Source organism: Haliotis asinina, chromosome 14, assembly GCF_037392515.1.
Source record: "Haliotis asinina isolate JCU_RB_2024 chromosome 14, JCU_Hal_asi_v2, whole genome shotgun sequence".
NCBI classification, from domain to species: Eukaryota; Metazoa; Mollusca; class Gastropoda; order Lepetellida; family Haliotidae; genus Haliotis; species Haliotis asinina.
In genome coordinates this window covers 5,156,301-5,179,908 of record NC_090293.1, presented here as the reverse complement: position 1 = coordinate 5,179,908, position 23,608 = coordinate 5,156,301, and the positions used below count along the sequence as shown (strand labels likewise).

Sequence of the window (23,608 nt, the reverse complement as noted above, 5' to 3'; positions counted from 1 at the left end):
ACTAATGCCTCTGTCGCAATGGTATTAGACCCTCCCTGACTTGGTGATAGCTGCGTCATCACACTGAAGTTAGTTTCTATCAATTTATGCTGGAGAGTAATAAACAAAATACTAAACTAGCTTCTGTGAAGTACCCTTTTTTTTAACTCGTGAAAATTTAGTATCAAATCCTATTTCAGTCACTTGATATCAAATCTTTAACTTGCTTAATAAATATGGTATTACACAGGTCGTTTAGTTACCATGTTGCTTAAAAAGACAACAGATCTAACTATACTTAAAGTAACATTTACTCACAACCACAGGCCCTCATGTTTTTGAAATGACCCCTGACTCAAAATATTTCACAGTACAATACATGATGACAAGGCTGAACTCATCAGTCCACACCGCCCACCTGCTTTGCCGATTGCTATCCTACTACTGAATGCAATCTATTAAAACTTCATAATCATGGATGTTTGGCCTATAGAGTACCACTCATGACATCTACCAGGTCTCCACTGTTATTTCTACAAGTTGACTGTAACCTGATTTTGACTGTCAACTAAACAGTCTTGACACGGATGGATGACTATATATCTGCACAATATGGGGTGTGGTCTGATAGGTCAACACCTGTAAATTTGCACATTCCTTAAAAATTCGAAGGAATTTTTACTTTCATCTACTGCTTGACTTGACTGCTTGAAATGTAAGATTCTTTTTTCACCAGCAATGGTTTCTCATAAGAAAGCATCAGGTGTAAAGTCTCCTTTACAAACATCAACCAATCAGAGAGCTTGCTTTGAAACCCCAACTCCCCTCATTTTGTGCAGATGTATCGTCATCGATCACTTAGTTAAGAGTTTTAGTCAGCTTAAGACATAACAAAAAAAGAATTGGTAGATGTCATGAGTGGTGCTCGATATGTCATGAGTGGTGCTCGATAGGCCAGTCATCCATGATTATGATTACATCAAGTTTTAATCGATTACATGCGATGGTAGTGTAGTGATTGGCAAAGCCTGCAAAGCAGTAGGGTACATCGATGTGTCCTGCCTTCTACGTATTGTACTGTGAAACATTTTGAGTTAGGGGATCATTGCATAAACCCTACTTCATACATCTTTAATCCTCACAAATACATGAAGACCTGTGCTCACAATTTCCGGTTAATATTTGAGAGAAAGAACTTCAAGAATGAGGCATTGAATAGAAAGCTCCCACTTTGACTGTCTGACAGTGTATGGGGGGAATCTCAGATCTTCCTCAAAGGGATATGACATGATAAGATTTGAGATGGCCCAGCAATGTAAATGAGTGGTCACTGGTGACTAACCTGATGAGAATACGGCTGGAACTTCTTCCTCAGGCCTTTGGCTATGCCAGCGAGACACTTGCCAGCCAGTGTCACCAGCATTACATTGGTGTCCTTGGATATAACCTTTCAGAAACAGACAGAGATATGACATTTCATATTAAAGGTCTTGCATGTCTAACCAATGTCTGGAAATGGTCCTATACAGTATCACCACCAAACCTGAGACTATAAGCACATTTGGTTTTGCACAGTGATTAAGACAGGACAACATGTATTCTCAGTGCTAAGAACTTGTGGTACTGTTACTGTAATGCCTCTGGAACCAATTCAAGGAATTCAGTCCTTCACTAAATTCTAGAAATGGGTGCAGGGGTGTGTATTTGGTTGATAGGTTCAAGAGAGGCAAAAACCTTATAGTTTATAGTTCTATTCTTTTGTCAATCACAAAAGATAACAAGACGTGAGACAGGATAAGTACTATAAAAAAATATATTCAACGTCTGGCAACTATCTGATCCAGTATGATCGTAATACATCTGATCTCTGGTGAGTGAGTGAGTGAATGAGCTTTATGCCTTTTTTTCATAAGCCAATTCCAACTGACCTCCTTATGTTTTGACCTTTCAATCCTTGTTTTACAAATGTGTTATCTTGTAGGACCTATCCTGCCTCAGAATCCTGAATATGTGGGTAGGGATGACATACCTTCAATATTGCTCGGACAAGATTACCAAAGTCCCCATTTTCAATCTTGGGTGATTCTGTCAGTTTCTGGAGAGCATCCAGGGCCTCCTTCCTCTCCTGCCACTTCTTGGCCTCCTACAAGAAATGCACACATTGGCTCACACCATAGAATGGTTTTATACAAACTTAAGACACCAAGTTTACATTAATTCAAAGAAATTATCTCTAGCTTGTTTAGTAAATTCTTCTACAGCTTCAGATAAGACTTTTCTACGGAAGTATACTACATCAGGATCAAATATTTTTTGCATAGAATTGTACTTACTATTTGATCATAGAAATCCTTAGGGAGTTTTGCAAGTATATCTACTGCCTCAATGAGGTCAAAAGGATCGATCTCTTCCGCTTCAGCACCTCCATCTCCTGAAACATGTACTCCAGAAATTACTCAAGTATCAACATATCATGTGATAGCTTCACACAACAGAACGCTGAAAAACACTGTTGTGCTGAGTGATAGTAAAATATCAGTCCAGTCCTGGATCCCTGATTTCAGGATGGAGGCCAAGCATGTGGATGGGGATGATGTATCAGACCCTCTTTCAAGCACATTCAACTACATTAAACACTGTAAAAAGTACTCCCAGCTCCTCACAGCAATAGCCCACTGACACTTCTCCAAGCAGGGGTTAAATAAATCCATTTGCCTGACGCCTAGGACAAGTCAGATTTTATTTTGGGTTCTCAAGTAATGGTATCTTACTTGTCCATGGGCTACTAGATAATTTCTGCTTACACTTTCAAACTGCAAATAAACTTGAATTTCATGTCATATCTGCTCAAAATGAAGCTATTAAATTTCACAATGATAATAAAGTTGAGTTATCTTTCTTTGCTATTTATCACTTTTCATAAAATAGTCCACTAAGATTAACATCAAGCACCATGTTGATTTATTCTATCACAATTACATTATCATAATTATGTCATAAATATAAGGGCACGCGGAAAATTAGTCAGGACAAGTTATTTTCTGAAAGTCACTTGCTCAGTGGGAAGTGGCTTTTAAATGAATTTAGAATTCCTGCCAAACTATCACTAAAACAGTTGGGGTTTGAGAAAGTTTTCAAGATTCTGTAATGGCTGCTTGTCTCTGGTAGCAGCTAAGATACTCTGACTGTTACAAAGGAGCAACAGACAGGGAAGGAACTTGATATATCAAGGGAGATAACTCACCTCCTCCATCCCCAGAAGATGCAGCAGCCTGCTGTTCCTCTATTTTGGCTTTCAATTCTTGTTGTGACTTCATGAAACGGGTCTGAACAGGCCGCTCGTTCGGAAGCCTCTCAAACTCAGCCTCTAGCTCTTGAACCTGGAGAACATTGAACATTGTTATCACTACTGAAAGACTACACATTTGAACACACATACACATGACAACATAGGGTGTGAATTGGTGTTACGTTGCTTGTCACAATGAGTCTACCATGGGAGGAAACTCTGTCCTCAGACTTAAAACACTTTGTTGAAATCAGTGAATCTCTACAGCCTTTGAGCATATGCATAATGTTATGGCACATGGCAGAGCACAGTATTTCTTTCTTTCCAGTTTTGCAGCTAGTGTCCAGTGCTTAATAAAATGTCGACCAAACAAGATAACCCAGAGACACTGTGCATGAGTGTCTGTTAACTGTTGTTCCTACCTGTACAGGCTTGAAGTGGGACATTTGTGGTTTCAGGGCTGCCCCAATCCATCTGTACAACTCAATGATGAACTGCTTTGTCTCCTCACGAACATTCTTGTCTCGGTCCTCCAACAACTTGGGTAGCACCTTCAGACAAGGCTTGATCTGTATCGTCTTCGAACCAAAGTCTCTGACATAGGGACATAGAAAATCATTTCACAGAGTGTGAATATGGAAACAGTGGGTGGGTGAGTGAGTGAGTGAGGAAATGGTTTCGAATGGCTATTCGCAGCAACACCACAACAGGGGTTTCTAGGAATGGACTTCACATAAAGTACAAGTAAGAAATTAAATCAGGGGCCTAGATTTTTAGCTCTCTTAGCGTTAAGATAGCTGTAAGTTATCAAGTTAATGTTAATGTATGCCACTTCGATCCATCTTAGCGGTAAGATAGCTTCGAAAATCTAGGTCCAGGCCTTTAATAAGCAAATCCAAGATTTGGAATATAAAGCTGTGAAGAATGGACATTTATCAGTTTAGTGAGTTACTTGTTGGCCATGATTAGGGTTTACAATATTTTCTCACATACATTTTTGGATGTCATGTGAAAGTTGACATAATCATTAAGACTGTTCCGATTGATCTGATTCAAGTTGATAGATAACCATTCATAGTCTAAAACTATGGATGTAGTTCACATAAACAGTTCCAATATTGAATATTGAATGAGATGTAACAAGAAAAACCCATCCAAAACAAACAAAATAAACAAACCATATGTATTCACAGACGTTTCACAAAGATTGTTATATATTGTTATAAATATAAAAAGAATGTTGCCATAATCACTTACGTTTCTCATCTACAGTCCCCTGAAGAAAATATTACAGCTATATGACCTAGCTGAAAACCTTACACCGTAAGAGTCACTCTACACACACAAAGGTGCACACTTTGTATGACTTACCTGAGGGCAACTGTTAAAGCTTGAATGCAACCAACAACTATTTTCGGCTGTTTGTTTTCTAGGCCGGCAAGAAGTTGTTCCTGAAATGGTCCAAATAATATGTATAATGATGATGAGCAAGATGGTCATGAGAGTACATCAATCATATCACCCTGTGTCAGCTTCATGGGAAGAAAGCCTGAACAGTTTACATTGATACAATGGTCAATGTAACGAATGGGTTTACATTTTCTTCACTTAAGTACAAATTCTAATACTCTGTGAGACTGAATCAAATCTGGGATTAGAAACCACAAACTGAGGCACCGAACTGAAGGCAAATATGGTCAGTCATCAAAACAAAACTGTGGCCTTCACAAATCCCATACTGTGGCTTCCACACATCCAAACTTTGGCTCCCACAACCGCAAAGTGTCGTTCCCACAAAACAATGAAGCCTGAAAACTGGTCTAGATCGTCTACATTGTGTTCCCCTTGGTGTAATACCTAAATATTGCATTTGCCACAGCTGATCACTTTCTTATGGACAAAGTGTATTCAAAACTTTCCGCCAGGGAGCCATGCTAGCTTATACTTGAACAAAGGTTACACAAATGAAGACAAAAATGCATTGCCAGGACCTCCAGTGAATATATTATAAATATATTCCAAATATCTGTACACATATCAACTATTACCTCCCTTTACAACCCAAGTCACAACCAAGAAAACGACGGATGCTGGTTGGTTTGTTGTTAGTGTTGCACTCAGTTATATTCTAGCTATGTTGTGGCAGTCTGCAAATAATCAGGTCTGGACCAGACAAGCCAGTGATCAACAGCAACTGGAATACGATGATATGTGCCAACAAGGGCAGCAGGCCTGACCACCTGATTACAGTAATTGTCACTTGTGAGAAGCATTAGCTAATAATGGATGTGTCATAATAGATTGATGAAGACAAAACTACTGTTTCTGTAACTGTGTGCCAGTGACTGTGAGATTACCTGAACAACATCTGGTTTCTCTATCTCGATGTACATCATGATGATCTCCATGCCTTTTTCTTTTGTCTTCGTCTTGCTCGCATTCAGGCATTTTGTAATCACACCATTCACCACATCAGCTGTTGTCCTGCATCATCAAACAACGTTTATTAGAGAAAACTTTCTTCTCAGATGTTACTGCTGAAAGGTTTTCACATTTATCAAGAAATGGGACACTGCCTGAAGAAAATGTCATTACCACAAACACATGCGCCCCACCAATTACTCCCCACAAATAAGACAGACCATTGTGTCCATACTGACATTATGACCACAATATTTACAGACATTCTTTTAGAGATCACCTATGTAAAATTTTGGCTGATCGACTTAGACCAAGAGAAACTGGTATATGACTTTCCAATCCAACACGTGCACACATGATTCCATTGCTCCAAAATAGTCCAAGTGACAATTGAGGTTCATTAGGGCAATTCCACCATAATGACCATAATAACTTCCGATCCTCCAGTCACAGCAATGTAGCTCACTGCCTTGCGTGTTCAGCATTTAAGGTCTGACGTGTTAACAAATATGAAATAAGGATGTAATTTTTTTGGTAAAACTGATATTTTATACTTATGGTGATAATCCTTATCTCCTAAATCTAAGTGAAGATAGTGGAACACTTGAAATCCCTTGAAGTTGAGGTTGAGATTTCCTTCTAATTAAAGCAGACATACAATACACTCACTCACAGGGAGCCTCCCTTTCCTGCCAACCAGTCACCTAACCAGCCATGTTTGCCACTCTCTCCAAATATCATAATTCAGCGTGCCTGAGAGAGGCAGTTGGGAGGACTTGAGGCCTTGAACAAGTATAAAATATGAGTTTTACTAAAAGATTACATATTTTCCCTTATCCTGACTCATGCTTGTCATGCCTACAGAATCGGACGGAAGCAGCAGTGGATCAGGTCATGGTACACCCAGTACTGCCCCCTTCTTTCGGAAACTATAACAGCGATACTTCGGTCCTGTTCTTCCTATGTTCATCTGTGCGATGGAGGGGAGGTAAGGTGAGGAAGGCTCACATCCAGTTGAACTTGTCTTCTATTGACGCATTCATTGACTGGATCGTGATGGTATATAGATAAGCTAGTGTCCTGCTAGTGTCTAATGCAACTGTCTGTCAAGATTTCCTAATCAAGCCCTTCCTCATGTTCAACCATCTTCATTTCGAGTACAGGGTCATAATCACTCTCATCCATATTGAGACAGTGTTGCGGGATACAGTCAGGCCGCGTTAATCCGAACACGTCCGTTTTTCATCAAAAACGTTCGGATAGTGAAACGTACGGACTACTGAAAGGAACTTTTATGAACACAACTACAGTAGGGTTACTTCCCTTTGACATGGCAATACAAAAACATACGAACGTATACATGTTGGCTGAATGTGCGATGTGGTGTTTGGGGGCAAGAAATCAACTTTCACGTTGGTCAGTTTGACATTGGCATACATGTGACTAGTAGCATTGTTACGAAGTGAGATCACGTGTCAACCATGTGATTGCATCTGTCTGTCAAACGATCATACAATCACAAAACATATCCGATGTCCGAAATTGTGCTCTTGCCGATAGACTGTCCGAATTCTTGACCAAAATGTTTACACATAAGATCAAAGTTTTTAGGGTTTTCTCTTTTTTCTTTGTGCGGCAGTAATTTCACATCTTTTACGCCTAGGGGTGGGACTTTTCCATTATGACTGACAAGCGTCAGGTGATCTCATATTTGACACAATCATTGTTTTATACAGGAAGTAAGCATGACAGGTATTACTTCAACTAACCAAAAGTGAGACCTACAAATTGATCAAAATCACAAACTAATGACATCTTCAACTCGCAAGTGTCACTTAACAATTACCACTGAATGGGGCTCATGGTGTGAAGGGATTATCCCAACCTTTTTGATGTACCGCCGGATTAATGAAGCAAAACTATGTGTAATTAGCTAATCTGTTACCGCTGATTAACGTTCGGATACGGAGAGTGAAGCACCGGATTACTGAATCAACAGGTAATGAGTTTACATAGTAAACAAGATTGGTTACAGTTAGCTATCGTTCGGATATCACGGGAATCGGATTGTCGGGGTCCGGACTAACGCGGCCTGACTGTACTTCTGTAGGTGACTAAGTACATATTGGAATGAACAGGGGTTTGAAACCTTAGTACACTGGAGATGTCTTTTCAATGTTCTTACTGGGCATAATGATAAATCCTGTGTATTGTGTGACCCGAGGACTGCAGATAATGCCAGAATGTGGAATTGTCTGTCTGGTTGTCCAGGCAGTCCTTGATGTACAATCTCACGATGAAGGAGTCAAATCATGTGCGACTGAAGTCCAGAGCATGTATTTCTGACATCAATGCCCCTGATGCTAGGGTGATTACGAACAGCGTTTTCTGTGTCAATAATTCAAGCGATGTCTGGTCTAGTGGCTCGTAAGCAACACTCGTGAGATGTTCAGTACGCCATTCAGGTCCCAAGCTATAGCCTTAAAAATGTGTTGGTGGTTTTCCAGCTTGGATGAGAATAGTAAGGCAAGTAATTCAGGCACTTTAGTCAGCTTGATCCCCATTTTCACAGTGATGACAGAGCTGAGTGTCCCCAAGTATGTCAAGAGTGTAGAACCTTTCAGTCCTTGTATGACATGTTGTAGATGACATAAGTAGTCCGCTATTTGAGGATGTGTGGCCGCCACTGCAGTGAAACCTTTTTTTCTGACGTGTGTAGAATATCCTCTATGTCTCAAGAAAGCTTTGATATGATCCAAACATAAAGTAATGTTTAAGTGTTCAGTCCTTTCCACGAGATGCTGAGAGAGTCTGTTGCCAACGCTGATGGACCCGGTACTGGAGACACAAATGTTGGTAACTGCTTGTTGAACCTTGTGGCAAATAGTCTATTTTCGGTGATCCAAATGTGTGACTGATGAGTCGGAACGTCTCTCGATGTAGCATCCATTCTGTTGGAGACAGTTGTCAGCCATGAGGTTGTGTGCACATGGGATGTGACACACCTTTATATGGAGGTTGAAGTTGTTGATGATGTTGAAGAGTTGAAACGTTAGCTGTAACACAATGTGAGATCATGTTGATCCTTGCTGGTTTATGTAGAATGCTACTGTGGAGTTGTCTTCATGAACCATCCGTAGTTTGTTCTGTAATGTTGTCGACCAATGCCACACTGCATTGATTACTGCCTTCATCTCCAAGTGGTTGATATGCTGAATGTGTTCATTGCTCATCAGAATCCTGCTGCCACATTATTGTTTAGGATCTATTGCGGGTCTCATTGATGAGCTTGTGACTCATCTACCTTGGGTGCTTTCATAAAGGGCTCCATATGATGAAGTGGGAATCAACAAGTATTGAAGGCTGGGGTATGCTGTTGCTGATACTTGGTTGCTGTCTAAATGGCTGTAGACAAAGTTTCCCAGGTGGTAGGTATCGGTGCAATCGGTGGAAATGTCAAAGTCCTCATTATTCTTCACATAGGTGTGAGCCTCTTTGGAGTCCCTTGATGGTGAGACTAAGTCCAAGTCATTTGTGATCCACAATGTAACCTCCAAGTCTGAGAAGATGGCTTCCTCCGGTGATGAAGATCGACTATGTCCATCTTCTTCCTTCTGCGAGTGCATGTGTGAGTGGGAAATGATGTCTGTACAGCAACTCCTACATCAGTCTGTATCTGATGAAGACAATGAACGTGGCATGCAGACAGTGAATGCTTGTGGCTGTAATGGGATCTATGAGTGCGAGCACTCGGCAAGTCGAATTAAGGAACATCATCCATACTGTGACATGAGGATACAACCAATGGTGATGATTTCCGTGAACGGGAGAGAGTATACAATGCCTCTCCAACAGGCCTAATGCAGCCGATGAACCGTCATGCAGGGCGAATGCAGTTGTAGCTGCTGGCTGGCGTTTCTGTTTCTCTTCAAAAATGGCAATCCATTAACTTCCTCATATAAGTGATAAATTGTTGCATGAAGAGGCTGGTGTCCAGTGACTGCAGTGGAAGTAACGGCAGTTGGTTAGCAGAAGCATCTGACGTGTTAAGTGTGGACATTGTAGATGTCTGCGTAGATAGTAAACTCTCCAAAGGATGCAGAGTAGTAGACGATGTAGTTGCTGAAGGTCTAGTAGATGCTGTTCATTGATCTTGCATGCTGTCGATCTGTACTTCGGGAAGCAGTAGTAGATGTTCGCCGTAGATGTGACGTTCGTCAGGGGGGACTATCTCAAAGCTGAGAGACTTCAAAGCAGTCGTGGAATGTTGTTTCAGCGCAGGTCCAGTAGTTGAAGACAGTCTTTGATGAAGATGACTTCAATTTCTTAGGTTGAGATGATCTCGATTCTGATGATGCTCTCTACTGAGATTTCGACAACAATTCATGGGCATCTCGACCATGCCCCCCGAGTACATGTGACTAAAATGATGAATGTCAGCTGTTTTAACAACATGCAGATGCAGATCAACCGATTTAGACATAACTAGTGAGAGCCTACATTGTTTGTGCTTCGCACGTCTTTGAACAGAATATATTCTGAATCGCATAAATTCTTACAAAGTGCACAGCAAACAGTTGAAGAACAAATAGGTTTGCATGAAGGACATACTACATGCGGATCAACCGCTGAGTGTCAGCTGTAAATTACACTGACAGCAAGATTTCATCAACTTAGACCAATTCTAAGTTGACAAAAAAATCTGTCCATAACACTCGTAAATTTATAAATTTTACATAAAGATGAAAGTAATTACAATAAAAAAACAAACAAAACCCCAAAACAGAATATAACATATTTTAGACAGAAATTAAGGCAAAACAGGAGGATTAACAGGGCTGTAGCACTAAATAAATCTGACTAAATTAAGTTTATTCAATTTGTTACCAACAAAAGTGTCGGATAAAGCTGATTGTCAGAAAAATCTGACTGTCAGATAAATGAAGGTGGGATTAATGAGACTTGACTGCACTGAAATGTTGACAGTGACATACCTTGCAGCAACATGTGCATTCTCCACAAAATGGAGAACCGCATCCAGAGCTTTCTCTTGAGCCACAGCATTGCTGTCTGTCACAAATTTCTTCATCAACCCTGCATACTTGTTGAATTCAGGACTCTTTTCATCATCAATTCGCTGGAACAGTTTGCCTGCTTCCTCATAACCTGCTACACGGGCCTTCCACACCTGGACAAATGACAGAATTCATACAGTATATTAACCAGTTCTAATAACTGCTACCTACGATATAGGCAAGGGTTAAAGAGGACAGTTTCCAAACTGTTTCACCCATGGATGAAACAGTGGGGAGATTTTATATCACATTTCCTTGTTACAGCACAGGTAAACTGTAGAACGAAAAGGGTTGTGCAACAAAAACAATCTCAGGCTTCCTATGTGCAGGGATAATTTGATATGCCATGAGTGGCGCTTTAAATCCTGAATCAAATATACTTTACGTAAGTAATAACTGTAAATGACACAGCAAATGAACAAAGATCAAAAAGCACAATCCAGTGAGAAAATGGGCATCTACCTTTGACGGTGGTGATAGAATATTTTGACAACTCAAATAATTTTTCAAATCAAGGTGATGGAATATGTTACCCCATAAGTATGTTTTACTCGCATTTAAGGAGACAGGTTACTTTGTTTGCTGCACAAACCCTATCTGAGCTAGTTTGCCTGTGGTTTAAGTACAGGAGTTCCAATCACCTTAATACCAAGATCTCTTTGAGCCAAGACATCCTGACCTTCACAGATTATATCAAATCATGACATAATAAGGCACTTTTGGTCAACTGTAAGTGGCTAATCAAAGTAAGAACCTGCTGGATATTACTGTCATTAAAGTTAATAGAAAGCTGTAATCTGACCTTTTATTGTTATCAATACTAGTAGACTATCACTGCTAAAATACAGATTGCCACAATATGATACATATGTGCACACAGGTCATGATACTGTGTGTGTTTTCCCAGAATATCCCAGAATACTCCAGAAATTGCGAGTGAAACAGTCACATATGCGAGTGAATTTTCAAAGTGGTGTCTGAAAATAATAAAACACTTATGAAATGGCGACTGCTACGTTTGGTGTTATTAACGTCCATCCTTAAATACTTTACGTAAGATAATAACAACACATTATCCTTGAAATGATTGCAGCTTTCATTCGTCATGATATTCAGTTCATTTCCGTGTTTCAAAAAATAGACATCTGCGTGACACAAAGGGAGGTAAGCGAATGCAAATGAGATTCTAAAGTGTGTTCATACCTCATAAAGTAGCTTCCAGGTGGCATATTTCTTTTGATATGGTTTGTTTTTGACTCACTCAGTCACTGAACAGAGTGAGGAAATAAAATAAAACTCTGGTTGGAATTATAGTACCTTATTCACAAAATACTAGGTGTAGTACCACTAAAGGGTCTGGCTAGTAAATTTTTTATTTGCCTAGTAAAAGAAAATATTTGCTAGTCAAAGGTCAACTATACAAAAATATATCAGTAGAGCTCTACTTTTCATACACATATGAATTTTGTACAATCACCATGGTCTAGTTTAATAAACACATTTATACATAGTAAAGTAGGTGTTACATGCATGTATCACTAGGCATCAGAGTTTCAATGTACGCTGTTTCAACCTTACTTAATAAACATGACTCCATAAACTTTCTTCCAATATCCAGAAATTCAAATGCCAAATATTTAAAGTAATTTGTGAATGTCATCAAAGTTACCATTTTTCTTAGTCACTTTGTGGTTGATTGATGAATACTCATTATCAACCACATGGACATGTTGGCACACACAAAAAGGTATGTCTGTGGCCCTCAAAGGGCAACAAAATACAATTAATCTGACATATATTACAATTTCACATTAATGCCCAAATGTTACATGTGTGTCTAATATCCATTTTAGTTATGTAAATACTAGACATAAATCTATGAACACAATCACAATGACAAAATCATCCTTACCTTGTGTGTGCACTTCTCCTCTGTGGGCAGTTTCATCCATTCTGAATCATCCCCCATATTGGATCACTGGAAAGTAGGGAAGTTCAATAGGTTCAGCACAAACAGGATAGTAACACAGGTCTAACACCATGTACACAGGGATTTATCATAGTGTATACACTTGGCGATAAGGATTTCATTCTAATGTTACCTATATGATACCATGAATTAACACTTCACACAACCAATCGAATCTATCTTCATCTTGCCAATCTAACCTGATATGTACCTTCATTTTCTAATTCGGTAGTTTCACATTATGTTTCAATGCGCATGTGCAGAGAATGTAAAAATAGCCACTGGTTGGTTCTGATTTAGTTGTGTGTGCATCGATAATGTAAATACATTGTAAATCAAAGACTATTTACGTGTGACAATATTTATAGCTCAGTACATACATCCATTTGCACATACTTTTTAATAATTCATGTCCAATTTTGGTTGCAGCTGCATAAACAATCTTGTGTTTCTTAGTTGTGCAGGCAGGGCTGTGGTGAGATGTGTTCATACATAAGCTTGTTCACATTAACTTGATTAAGTAAGCTATTTATTTACCTGTCCCATCCCTGTGAATGTTTCATAACCTGAGATCGATTGCACTCAACATAAAATGATGTATTCGTTTTGATTTCTGCTTTCTTTAAGGTTGTTTATGGTATGAGTAAAGCATACAACCATACCAGGAATCTGGCATGTGCACAGTGAGTCAAAAATTAATCTGAAACCAAAAAAGCTCATTGCTGGAGTGGGTGCATATACGCAGAAACTGATCGCAAAACTGAATGGCCCATGCATGCAGATAGGTAAAACCATCCCAGGCCCCCCTAAGTAATTGAAGGAACTACAGCAAATTTGAAGGAATTGCATCTCAAATGTAAACAAACGCAGCCCACTCGCGAAACAATTGCAGCGATATCGGTAATTTAGCGGCAATAACAGAAATACATCGGCCCTATCGGAAGCAATGTCGGTAATACTGGAAACACGATCGGCCATCTTCGGAGATTTTTCGGTCGCGAGCGGAAACTCACGCAGCAAAACATGGCGTCGTTGGAAAAAGCACCCGTCTCGGTGAGATGTGTTTTTAGTTTCTACTATTACATTTTTATACTTATCCATCTTTGACCACCCGTGTTGAATGCGTTAAGGTATGAGGTGTTGTCGGGGCAATAGCTTATGTTTTTAGGAAAAGATAGTCACTCTAGGAGAGCGTCACAAGTCATGCCCCTGTAGTTTGTTTACATCTGAACATCGAAGTCGTGCCGATGATTACGAACGTGCGCCAGATATAACATCATTTTTTTTGGTAAAATGTGTTTAAATTTGTCAATTGCACTTCGTAGCAAGAAAAATTATGGCTCATAAACTTCTTCATGGCGCACGTTCGTGATGTTCGTAATCATCGGCACGACTTCGATGTTCAGATGTAAACAATCTCCAGGGGCATGACTTGTGACACTCTTCTGCAGTGACAATCTTTTCCTAAAAACATAAGCTATTGCCCCGACAACACCTCATACCTAAACGCATTCAACACGGGTGGTCAAAGATGGATAGGTATGAAAATGTAATAGTAGGAACTAAAAACAAATCTCCCCGAGACGGGTGCTTCTTCCAACGACACCATGTTTTGCTGCGTGAGTTTCCGCTCGCGACAGAAAAATCTCCGAAGATGGCCGATCGTGTTTCCAGTATTACCGACATTGCTTCCGATAGGGCCGATGTGTTTCTGTTATTACCGCTAAATTACCGATATTGCTGCAATTGTTTCGCGAGTGGGCTGCGTTTGTTTACATTTGAGATGCAATTCCTTCAAATTTGCTGTAATTCCTTCAAGTACTTAGGGGGGCCTGCATCCATTTGGTTAGTACACAAACTCGTAAATCACACAAAGAGTACCCTTACCTATGACCTTTGTAACTTAAGTAGGTACATACCTAACCAGTATCTTCACAAAACAATCTTTTATGCCATTATTTTAGACTGAACATTGTTAAATTAAGGTCTGATTTGACTCCAATTTGATTTAGGTGATGACAAGACTCAGACAAGTCAGAGCTTAGACAGTCACGAAGTCACTGTGACCTCGTTGACAGCAAGCATGACATTTGAAGTTGTTGACGTTTCTCGTCTATGATGGAAATAGGATTTCCAGAGGAAAGATGTCAGTTTCAAAAAGCTATTGACATGATCAAAATAATCAGGAATGTATGTGGGCAATCTGTCAAATGATCTGACCACGTCTCCCTCCGTGTATCGGAAATCAAGGATTATAGACTGATTAGTAATGCTATGAACAGTGTCGTGCGGCCATGAAAGGGAAGTCTGAATTGATAGAAAGATCACTTGCTTGTGTAGCACTGTGAGTATGTTAATAATTTACAAACGGTATTAAGAGAAAGTGTACCATGACAAAACTTTGACATACGTACAAAATATCAGACATAATTTGTGAAATTAATATGCCCTGTTGAATGAATCACGCATCTTTTTCAGGGTGAATTCTCTCCAACTGGGATGACAGCATGTTATAATACACTTCATCCTCATCATTATTACAGTGCAAACTTTACAAAAAAGCGATCTAAATTACCTTTTGTAAGTAACTAACGTCAAGTAAACAACTGACAATATCTTATCATACTTCTTCAGTCCATTTTGAAAACTGAACAGAACAAATTCAGGATTGGTCCATATTGGTGACTATTTTCCTTAAGACTAATATTACACTATTGTGTATTAGTATTATGTGTACATAATTAATGATATCTAATCGTCTTATGCACAACATAATTGAGATTATATTTACATAATTATATATCTATTTGCGATTCTAAGACCATACGATTGCTATGTTACGTCTATTGGGACATGTATAATGTCGTTTTTAATATGACTTACAGAATCTAGCACGAACAAGCGCCATCTGTTAAAGAACTTTACGCAAAGGGAGATAATAAAATATGAACTAAAACGACGTATAAAAATGAAGTACGGATAATTTAACATAAACATATAAAACCATCTAAACATCTAAATACGATACAAACACATAAAACGTATTAAACAAAATATTTTCTAAAGAATGACTCAAAGGTCAAGGTCATTGTTTCCATGATGGCCGCCTCCTGAAATCTGAGTACCACGTGTGGCAATGTTTACGTGCTAAAAGCACTGTGTCTATGTCAGCATGTCAAGTATATCATATGCGTCAGCAACAGACATTCTCAAAGATCCATTTTCTGGATTCAAGGCAATGACAAGTTCCAGACAGATTTGCTTGCCCCCGCGATACTTAGGAAACATATCTCAAGGAATTCGAGATCAGCTGGATTCGGAAATCAACTTGTTTTGCACCGAGTAAGTGTGCCATCAGTTGAAAGTTATGTCCATGTATGCTTGATGCCTTTATTCTCATTTATTTGACACTTGCCCGAACATTTTAGATACCGTCTTTGGTAAGTCTGACATTTCAGTCAATGAGGAAACGCCTTGTTTAAGTTGTTAACAAACCGATAAGAGTGTCACTGTCACTGTACTAGTAGAGAACAACGAACCATACTAAAGAAGTGTAATTACTTCTAGGCCCATACTCCTGCCTTTTTACACAGAATATTCCCACCTTCCCCTGTGTGATAAGGTAATTGATTATTGATTCTTTTTATATCTGTTCAAGTTTATTGAATGTATAGTTAGGGTCAGGTATGCATGTCAGTAATTTTGGCTTTTGATTGGGGTGGGGGGTACGGGCGGAACTCTTACCTAATATAGATTTTAGGTGACATTTTTTCACTTGAGCTAGTATTTCTACTCAAGAACCTTTGTATCGAAATATTCAGTGACATACTATTAACTGTTAACTGCTGCTTAAACAATAGTTCAGACAGATAAATGTTGTTTTGCTGGCAGAACTACTTAAACAACAGACAAACCTGTCCTGTTCTTTATTTATGGATAAAGTGGTTATTAATAGGGAAGTATATTCAATCACAACCCAAGTGTCTTGTCAGTGTAGTAATGAGAATTTGAAACTTATGCAGACCTTAATGCTTTCGTATCAAGCTTATAGGATAAGTAAATATTATTCTATAAAAGTAGTTTATTTTTCTCCTTTATCTACCCATGCCTACATAAATTGGTCCTAGTCAAAATGGCCACACATCAAAATGGCCACAGAAAAGTCAGAATGGCCACAAATCCCGAGTCAAAATGGCCACACCAAAAGGTCAAAATGGCCATACATTATTTTATTATATTTTAATTCTCATAACATTTGTGTTATTTGATATCAAGATGTGAAAATGAGAAATGATGTTATATCAGAAAAAACTTAATCTTTATTACTCACATAAACAAATCATTTAAGATCAAATAACAAATATATGCATGTAAGTTCTTTATTCATGTACAAGTACCTTTTTACTGTTGTGGCCATTTTGACATTTTTTATGTGGCCATTTTGTTGTTCCCTACATAAATAACCTGTATCAAACTTTGAAAGTTTTGTTGAGTTTTATTATAATCATGTTGTTACTTTTTTCAGCTTGGAGAGTGTTGTCATATGTTATGACAACATCAAATTGCTTAGTTCCGTTGGGAATATAATGGATGACATGCCTTTCCTTCATCTCCGAGTACAAGCTGACTACATCCTCTTCAAACCTACCCTAGGATGTCTTCTTAAGGTAGCATACATCTCTCTGCTAATCTCCCTCTTCTACGTTAAATGTGCATTCCCCACATGGATACATTGTGTGAATCCCATTTCTGGTGTTCTCCACTCTGATCATGGTGATAAGGCTTCATTATTGGTAAAACCAGACTATAACCATAATCACTCACTGTGTTAATGCAGTCAAACCTAGTGCATGTTGTATGTAATTATGAACTGAATGCCCATTAATAATCGTTACATATTAATCACTTGATGAATCTGAAAACAATCATAATGTGCACACCCTCAAAAGGATGCAGTATTTAAATGAAACAGATTTTGTTTATTATTAGTAATGTTACCCTTGGCAAATAGGATTTGTTTAAATGAGATAATATACAAGGGAATTTCCCTTACATTGTAAGACTTATTGTTGTATTCCTCAGGGTACAGTAAACAAAATCAGCAAAGATCATGTTGGATGCCTTGTTCATGATCGTTTCAATGCATCACTTCATCGCCCTCGAACCCACCTGAATGGCTGGCGTGGGTCCTTGCTTCGACCAGGGCAGGAGTTTCCATTCCAAGTAGAAGATATCTTCTCCAACAACTCAGTTATCTCCCTTAAGGGGAAGTTAGTGGATGAGAAGTATGTATACAGTTTTAGCTCTGTGTTCCCTAAGTAACCAGGGCTCGATTTAAGAGAAGTGAACCAACTTAGACCATGTGCAAGTTTAGATAAAACCTAGTTGTACCAGCCAAATTCCAGTTGTACTGCTTTTGTTGCAATATGTATTGAAAGAAACATGCAATGGAATCATTTAGATTTGTTATTCAGAAGTGTGCCCACTCAAAAATTGACTTGTCCGTGGTGCATGTTAGACAACTAAATCGGTTGCACCTTGTAATATTGGGTTGCTCCAGTACTAGTAGTAAAACATGAAATTGAACTCTGGTTACTGATGCTTGAAAATTAAATACAGCGGAAGCTGTCCAGTCTAGCAAGTTGTCAACTCCAGCATAAAATCTGAGTCCCGTTGATTTGATTTGTACATTCATCATCGGTTCTCCAGTCCAAACTGGATTATTTTTTCAATCTCGATGAGTGCCGGTTTAGACAACTTCAGTTGTTTATACTCACTGTGTTTGCTAAATTTACAGTTTAAGTACATACAACATGTTGGAAATATTGCTCTGTAAGTGTTATATCACGGGGCGTAATAAGCAGAGCTATATTTCCTTTGCTGCTGTGCCAGTATAGCCTTTGAATGCATTTAGACTGGGCCAGTAATATGAGCTCATGTTTGAAGAATTTGGGTTTACATCCTTTAATGCATCATTGCAATAACTTGCTTGACAGTTCCACCCAAGAGGGTGAAAAAAATTGCATTCACTAACAAAGAAATACATTGCACATTTTGATGGTTTGTGACAAAAGGGATATGATATGGAAGAATTTATATTATGCCCCTTGTCAGCCCTGACATATTGTCGACTTCGGCTTCAGTCTGATCAGTGTGGGTGGGGTTGCCAAGGGTTGCGTACTGCCACCTCTCTCTCTCTGTCTCGTTGAGTGAACGTGTAGTGAAAGATATATGACAGTATTACAGTGTTGGCTTCTCTTTTCTTCCAGTATCATTGCAGAATACCTGAAAGCCCTTCAAAACAATGGGAGCTCCCCATGCACAGCAACCAAGGATGATTCTTCTCTAAGGAAAGATGATTCACATGTAGATTCAGAAGGAGAGATAACTGTTGATAAAGAACTTACTTTGTCTCAGAAGCGAAGAACAAGCTCAGAATCTGGTGACTTTGACAAGGTTGATGGAAATGTTTGTCAGTCAGTTCATGATAGTTCCAAGGAGGATATACGTCTGCCAAAGTCAAAGAAAATGAAGACTAAAGATAAAAAAGATTCCCATGATGCTAGCAAAAATGTACATGTAAAGTCCTTGTCTCAGAGTGAACTTGAACCATTGACTCCAGTTTCTGTAAAGAAGAGAAAGCTAAACTACTCAGATCCAGGTAATGAAACTGTGTCAGTTAAAAAAGTCCGCTTCGATCCAGTAGTTGTTGCTTCTTTTGAAAAATCCATTGAGAAAAACAAGAAAAGGAATTCACTTGACAGCTCGAATATATCTGGTGACGGTACATCATATCTTGTGGATAGTTCCTTTGAGAATAATTCTGGTGTTGATGATGTTAGTGGACGGTCAAAGACACAGAAGAAGAAAAAGAAGAAGAAAATGAAGGAGAGTGCACATGATATCTCTGAAATTTCAGGAGAAGGTATGTCAGATTTTGGGGACAGTTCAATCCTGGACAGTTCTGTGAATTATGAGGAAAGTGAGCTGTACATGACAGAGAGGAAGAAGAAGAAAAAGAAGAAGAAAGCTGACAATGACATTTCTGGTGATGTAGAATCACCTACAACAAAAATAAAGCCCAAACCAAATTTACTGGAAAAAGAATCATGCATTAAGAAGGAAAAGAATATACACAATGAGAGTGTATCTGAGTTGGAAGGTGAATCATCAGGTCAGGAGAATGTGCTCACTGGTCTTGCATCTGGTCTTGGGGAAATATTATCACAGATGCAGTCGAAGACGAAAAAGAAAAAGAATAGTCAGAAAGATCTGTTGGAGGTAATGATGGCATTACAGAATGAGGTGACAAAAGCTGCTGTCCGACTTACAACGCCGTCTCCAGCTGAGAGGAAGAAGAAAAAACAGAAGAAGAAGAGAAAGAGTGAGGCATCCTCCTCCTCAGAAGAGGAACTGGATGTGTCCCGAGACATAGCTTTGCACAAGTCAAGACATACATTAAAGAGTGACAACTCCTTTGTTCTAGAAAGTGAAGCCTCAACAAGTAGATTGAGTGTGACACAGATGGACGGCAATACGAGTGATAGATCTGTTTCAGAGTCTGTGACTAAGAAGAGAAAGAGGGATGCTACTGTGCACATGGTGCATGATGACGAGCAGCTACTGAAACGGAAAAAGAAAAAAAAGTTGAAGAAACAACACATGTCGTTTTAAGATTTGTTAATAATGTTATGAAGGAAGTTATGGTTAATGATAATTTGTAGACTATTAAACACATTTTGTTTGATGTCAAATGTGAGTAAAATTATTTTGTGTATAATGAAAGAGGTGATATGAAAATTGTTTGAAATGTTTGAATGGTGTTTGAAGCATGTTGAGATGATTATGATAAAGGAAGGAAAGTGGCATAATGTATGTTTTGTATTGGATTCACTTTCAATACTCATTAGTATCCTGAAGTCTTGACTCAATATGTATGATAACATAACATTATCTTTGCAATGATATATACGTTTAGAACATCAGTAAGGATACTGTCAGTGTCCACAAACCCATGGTGTTTCATTTCAGTTATGGCGGTGGTGTAGCCTTGTGGTGAAAGCACTTGTCCCTCTTTGTGAATCCCATGTTATAACTGGAATATTGCAGAAACTCATCACCATTGTCAAGAGGTGAATGTGATTTGTAATTGCATTCTCAGGTGCCATACCGTGGACAGCCAGTGAAGACTGTGAGGGAAGGTTCTGATTTTACATCAAATCAGACCTGAAATAAAATGTTGATAAACTTCCTACAGTTGATTAAGGTCTGTTGTCTCTGTAGATATTAATTCGTAGGCCTCAAACAGTGAGTCAGTGTTGTAGATATTATGATGGTGTTGTTTCAATTCTTTCATAATGGCAATGCTCGAATTTTGCTAACACTGGCTTAAACTCTCTCACTCTGAAATACAGGGGCAGTGGAGTAGCCTAGTGGTTGAAGCATTCGTCCGTCACACTGAAGACGGGTTTGATTTCCCACATGGGTACAATGTGTGAAGCCCATGTGTGAAGCCATTGGTGTTCCCTGCTGTGAAATTGCTGGAATATTGCTGGAATAAAACCATTGAATAGGAAATGTAGTATAATGGGAGATTCCTGAACCTGCTGAAATCTAGCCTTGTCTCGTTTATGACTTTAGCATTGCAAGGCGGGCTGGATGGAAAGACATAATGCAGTCCAGGGACTATGAGACAACTAACGAATTCCTGATGGGGCCCTCCAGCAGTTAGAGTGGTTTGCCAATCCTGATGTGCCACCATTTTGTTTCCATATTTGCCAGCAGCATGCACTTTGGATGTTTGACGGAACTCTTCAGACCTGTTTCAGGAGTTCTTCCCACAGAGCTCCAGATAAGCTTTTGACCATGTGGGTGTGATACCTGTACTTTTGAAACTAAGTGGTGTTTCCATTTTATCGTGAGTATCTATACTTTTAGATACATGCCATCTTTTTAAAATCCGGATATTCATTCAAATAAGTAGAACAGATGCAGGATTTTTCAATTCAATAATAAAATTAGACAAAATCCATCCACAGTGCCAAATTACATCTAATACAACTTCACCCAAGTGTAGTCTCAAGACTTTCAAAGTCAGTTTATCTCTGCACACCTTCTTAATCATAGAATATTTGTTGTATTATTAAGGCTAATTACAATCGCAAATGGCTGAAGGGATGGTATAAGTCCAGTTAGGGTCTGTGCAAAGTACTGTAAGTCATCATAGTCCCCAGAATGGTGGTTTAGTTGTTGGAGATCCTCAGTATTTTTGATATTGTCTTGTCCTAATCTGAACTCCTATTTTAGAGATGTATGCTAGTTCTTTTTTCTATTTCTTTATAATATGCTGCTTATCTGGAGCTCTGCTTCCCATATTAATCTGAGGCATAACTGCCATAGTTGCATACTGTCAACAGGGATACTGTCAAACAATTGTTCATTCATGTAACATTTCCAATTTATGGAACTGTAAAATGAAAAAAATGAATCTGATAAATGAAAATGAAAAAAATCCCAACCTGATTCAGTTTCCAGTTTTCATTTTGAACAGATTGTAGAAACGCAGCAGTGCCCTCTCCATTGTCACATTTTAGGGGCATTATATGAGCTTAGTTTTACACTGCACTCAGCACTCATTATTTAAGAAAGGTTAGATCAGATACCCTTACAAGGCACACATTCAGTCCTTTGTCCAAGACCTGAGGGAGCCAAACAGTTTGTTGTTTATTTTGGCATCATTCCATCTGATGCCGATCTGTAAATAATCAAGTCTAGATCTGACAATCTAGTGATTGACATCATGAGCGTCAATCTAAGCAATTGGGACAGGGCATCCAAGTCAGCAATCCTGACCACCTGATCCCAAAAGACACTTCTTTGGACAAGCATGGGTTGCGGAAGACCAATTCCTATCGGGTCTTCAAGGATCATCTCTCGTTCCGCCGTCTGCAGTAGGTGCAGTAGCTCAGCGTTGGAAACGTAAACTGTCGTCTGCCCGAATGTTTAATTGTAATGAAAGAACTGCAGGTGACGGCTGCAGTGTAGAGGGCGAGCGAGCGAGCACGTTTAGTTTTACGTCGCACTTAGCAATATTCCAGCTATATGGCGAGGGTCTGTAAATAATCGAGTCTGGACCAGACAATCCAGTGATCAACAACACGAGCATCGATCTGCGCAATTGGGAACCGATGACATGTGTCAACCAAGTCAGCTAGTCTGACCACCCGATTCCGTTAGTCGCCTCTTACGACAAGCATAGTCACCTTTTATGGCAAGCATGGGTTGATGAAGGCCTGTTCTACCCCGGGAGAGGGACATCTGTTGCACATCTTTCATGGATTACGGGACAATATACTTCTAGTCTTTCAGTAGGAAACGATGCACTCAGCTTGGGTTTCACTGGACGTTTAAGGGACAGTAGGGACAGTATTAGTAGGGTAGCCTAATGGATAAAGCGTCCGTACGTCACGCTGAAGACCCGGGTTCGAGTCTCCACATGTCCATTTCTGGCGGTGATATTACTACAATAATACTTAGAGCAGGTGGACTTGTTTCTTATGGCGATTTCGAATGAGCATTCACCTTGCAAACACATGCGGTAAAGCTGTTATCGACTGTTTTAATAAAGTAGCTTTGTGGTTAAAGCGTTCGTTCGTCAAGGGGGAGGCCTGGGTTCGATTCTGTGGTTACACTGTGTGAAGACCATTTCTGGTGTCCCTCCGCCGTGATATTTTCTGGAATATTGCTAAAAGCGGAAAACTATACTCACTCATTCATCACTTCATAAAAAGTTCCAGCGCACACCCTCCTGAAAAAGTGGTAATACGTACCGTAAATATATATTTGTTTTGAAGTTGAAGTTGTAATAGATCATGA

At 39.1% G+C, this 23,608-nt stretch overlaps 2 protein-coding genes across 2 annotated transcripts in view; one reads left to right on the top strand and one right to left on the bottom strand.

Annotated features, from left to right (window-relative positions):
• Window positions 1-15,413, bottom strand: part of LOC137261297 (cytoskeleton-associated protein 5-like) — a 52,996-nt gene extending 37,583 nt beyond the window's left edge. Inside the window, exons 1-10 of the mRNA XM_067799020.1 lie at window positions 15,309-15,413; window positions 12,677-12,742; window positions 10,684-10,877; window positions 5,626-5,752; window positions 4,640-4,719; window positions 3,691-3,862; window positions 3,224-3,359; window positions 2,313-2,410; window positions 2,009-2,122; window positions 1,322-1,426 (exon numbers count right to left, since the gene is read on the bottom strand). Of these exons, the coding sequence (XP_067655121.1) occupies window positions 1,322-1,426; window positions 2,009-2,122; window positions 2,313-2,410; window positions 3,224-3,359; window positions 3,691-3,862; window positions 4,640-4,719; window positions 5,626-5,752; window positions 10,684-10,877; window positions 12,677-12,733 (1,083 nt within the window). The 5' untranslated portion in view covers window positions 12,734-12,742; window positions 15,309-15,413. The remainder of the gene's footprint in view (window positions 1-1,321; window positions 1,427-2,008; window positions 2,123-2,312; window positions 2,411-3,223; window positions 3,360-3,690; window positions 3,863-4,639; window positions 4,720-5,625; window positions 5,753-10,683; window positions 10,878-12,676; window positions 12,743-15,308) is intronic.
• A 394-nt stretch (window positions 15,414-15,807) lies between these two features.
• LOC137262103 (DNA-directed RNA polymerase I subunit RPA43-like) lies at window positions 15,808-22,255 on the top strand. The gene is made up of 4 exons (XM_067799878.1): window positions 15,808-16,075; window positions 17,259-17,400; window positions 17,816-18,018; window positions 19,003-22,255. The coding sequence occupies exons 1-4, from the start codon at window positions 15,906-15,908 to the stop codon at window positions 20,405-20,407; spliced, it is 1,920 nt and encodes a 639-aa protein (XP_067655979.1). The 5' UTR covers window positions 15,808-15,905; the 3' UTR covers window positions 20,408-22,255.
• The last annotated feature ends 1,353 nt before the right edge of the window (window positions 22,256-23,608 follow it).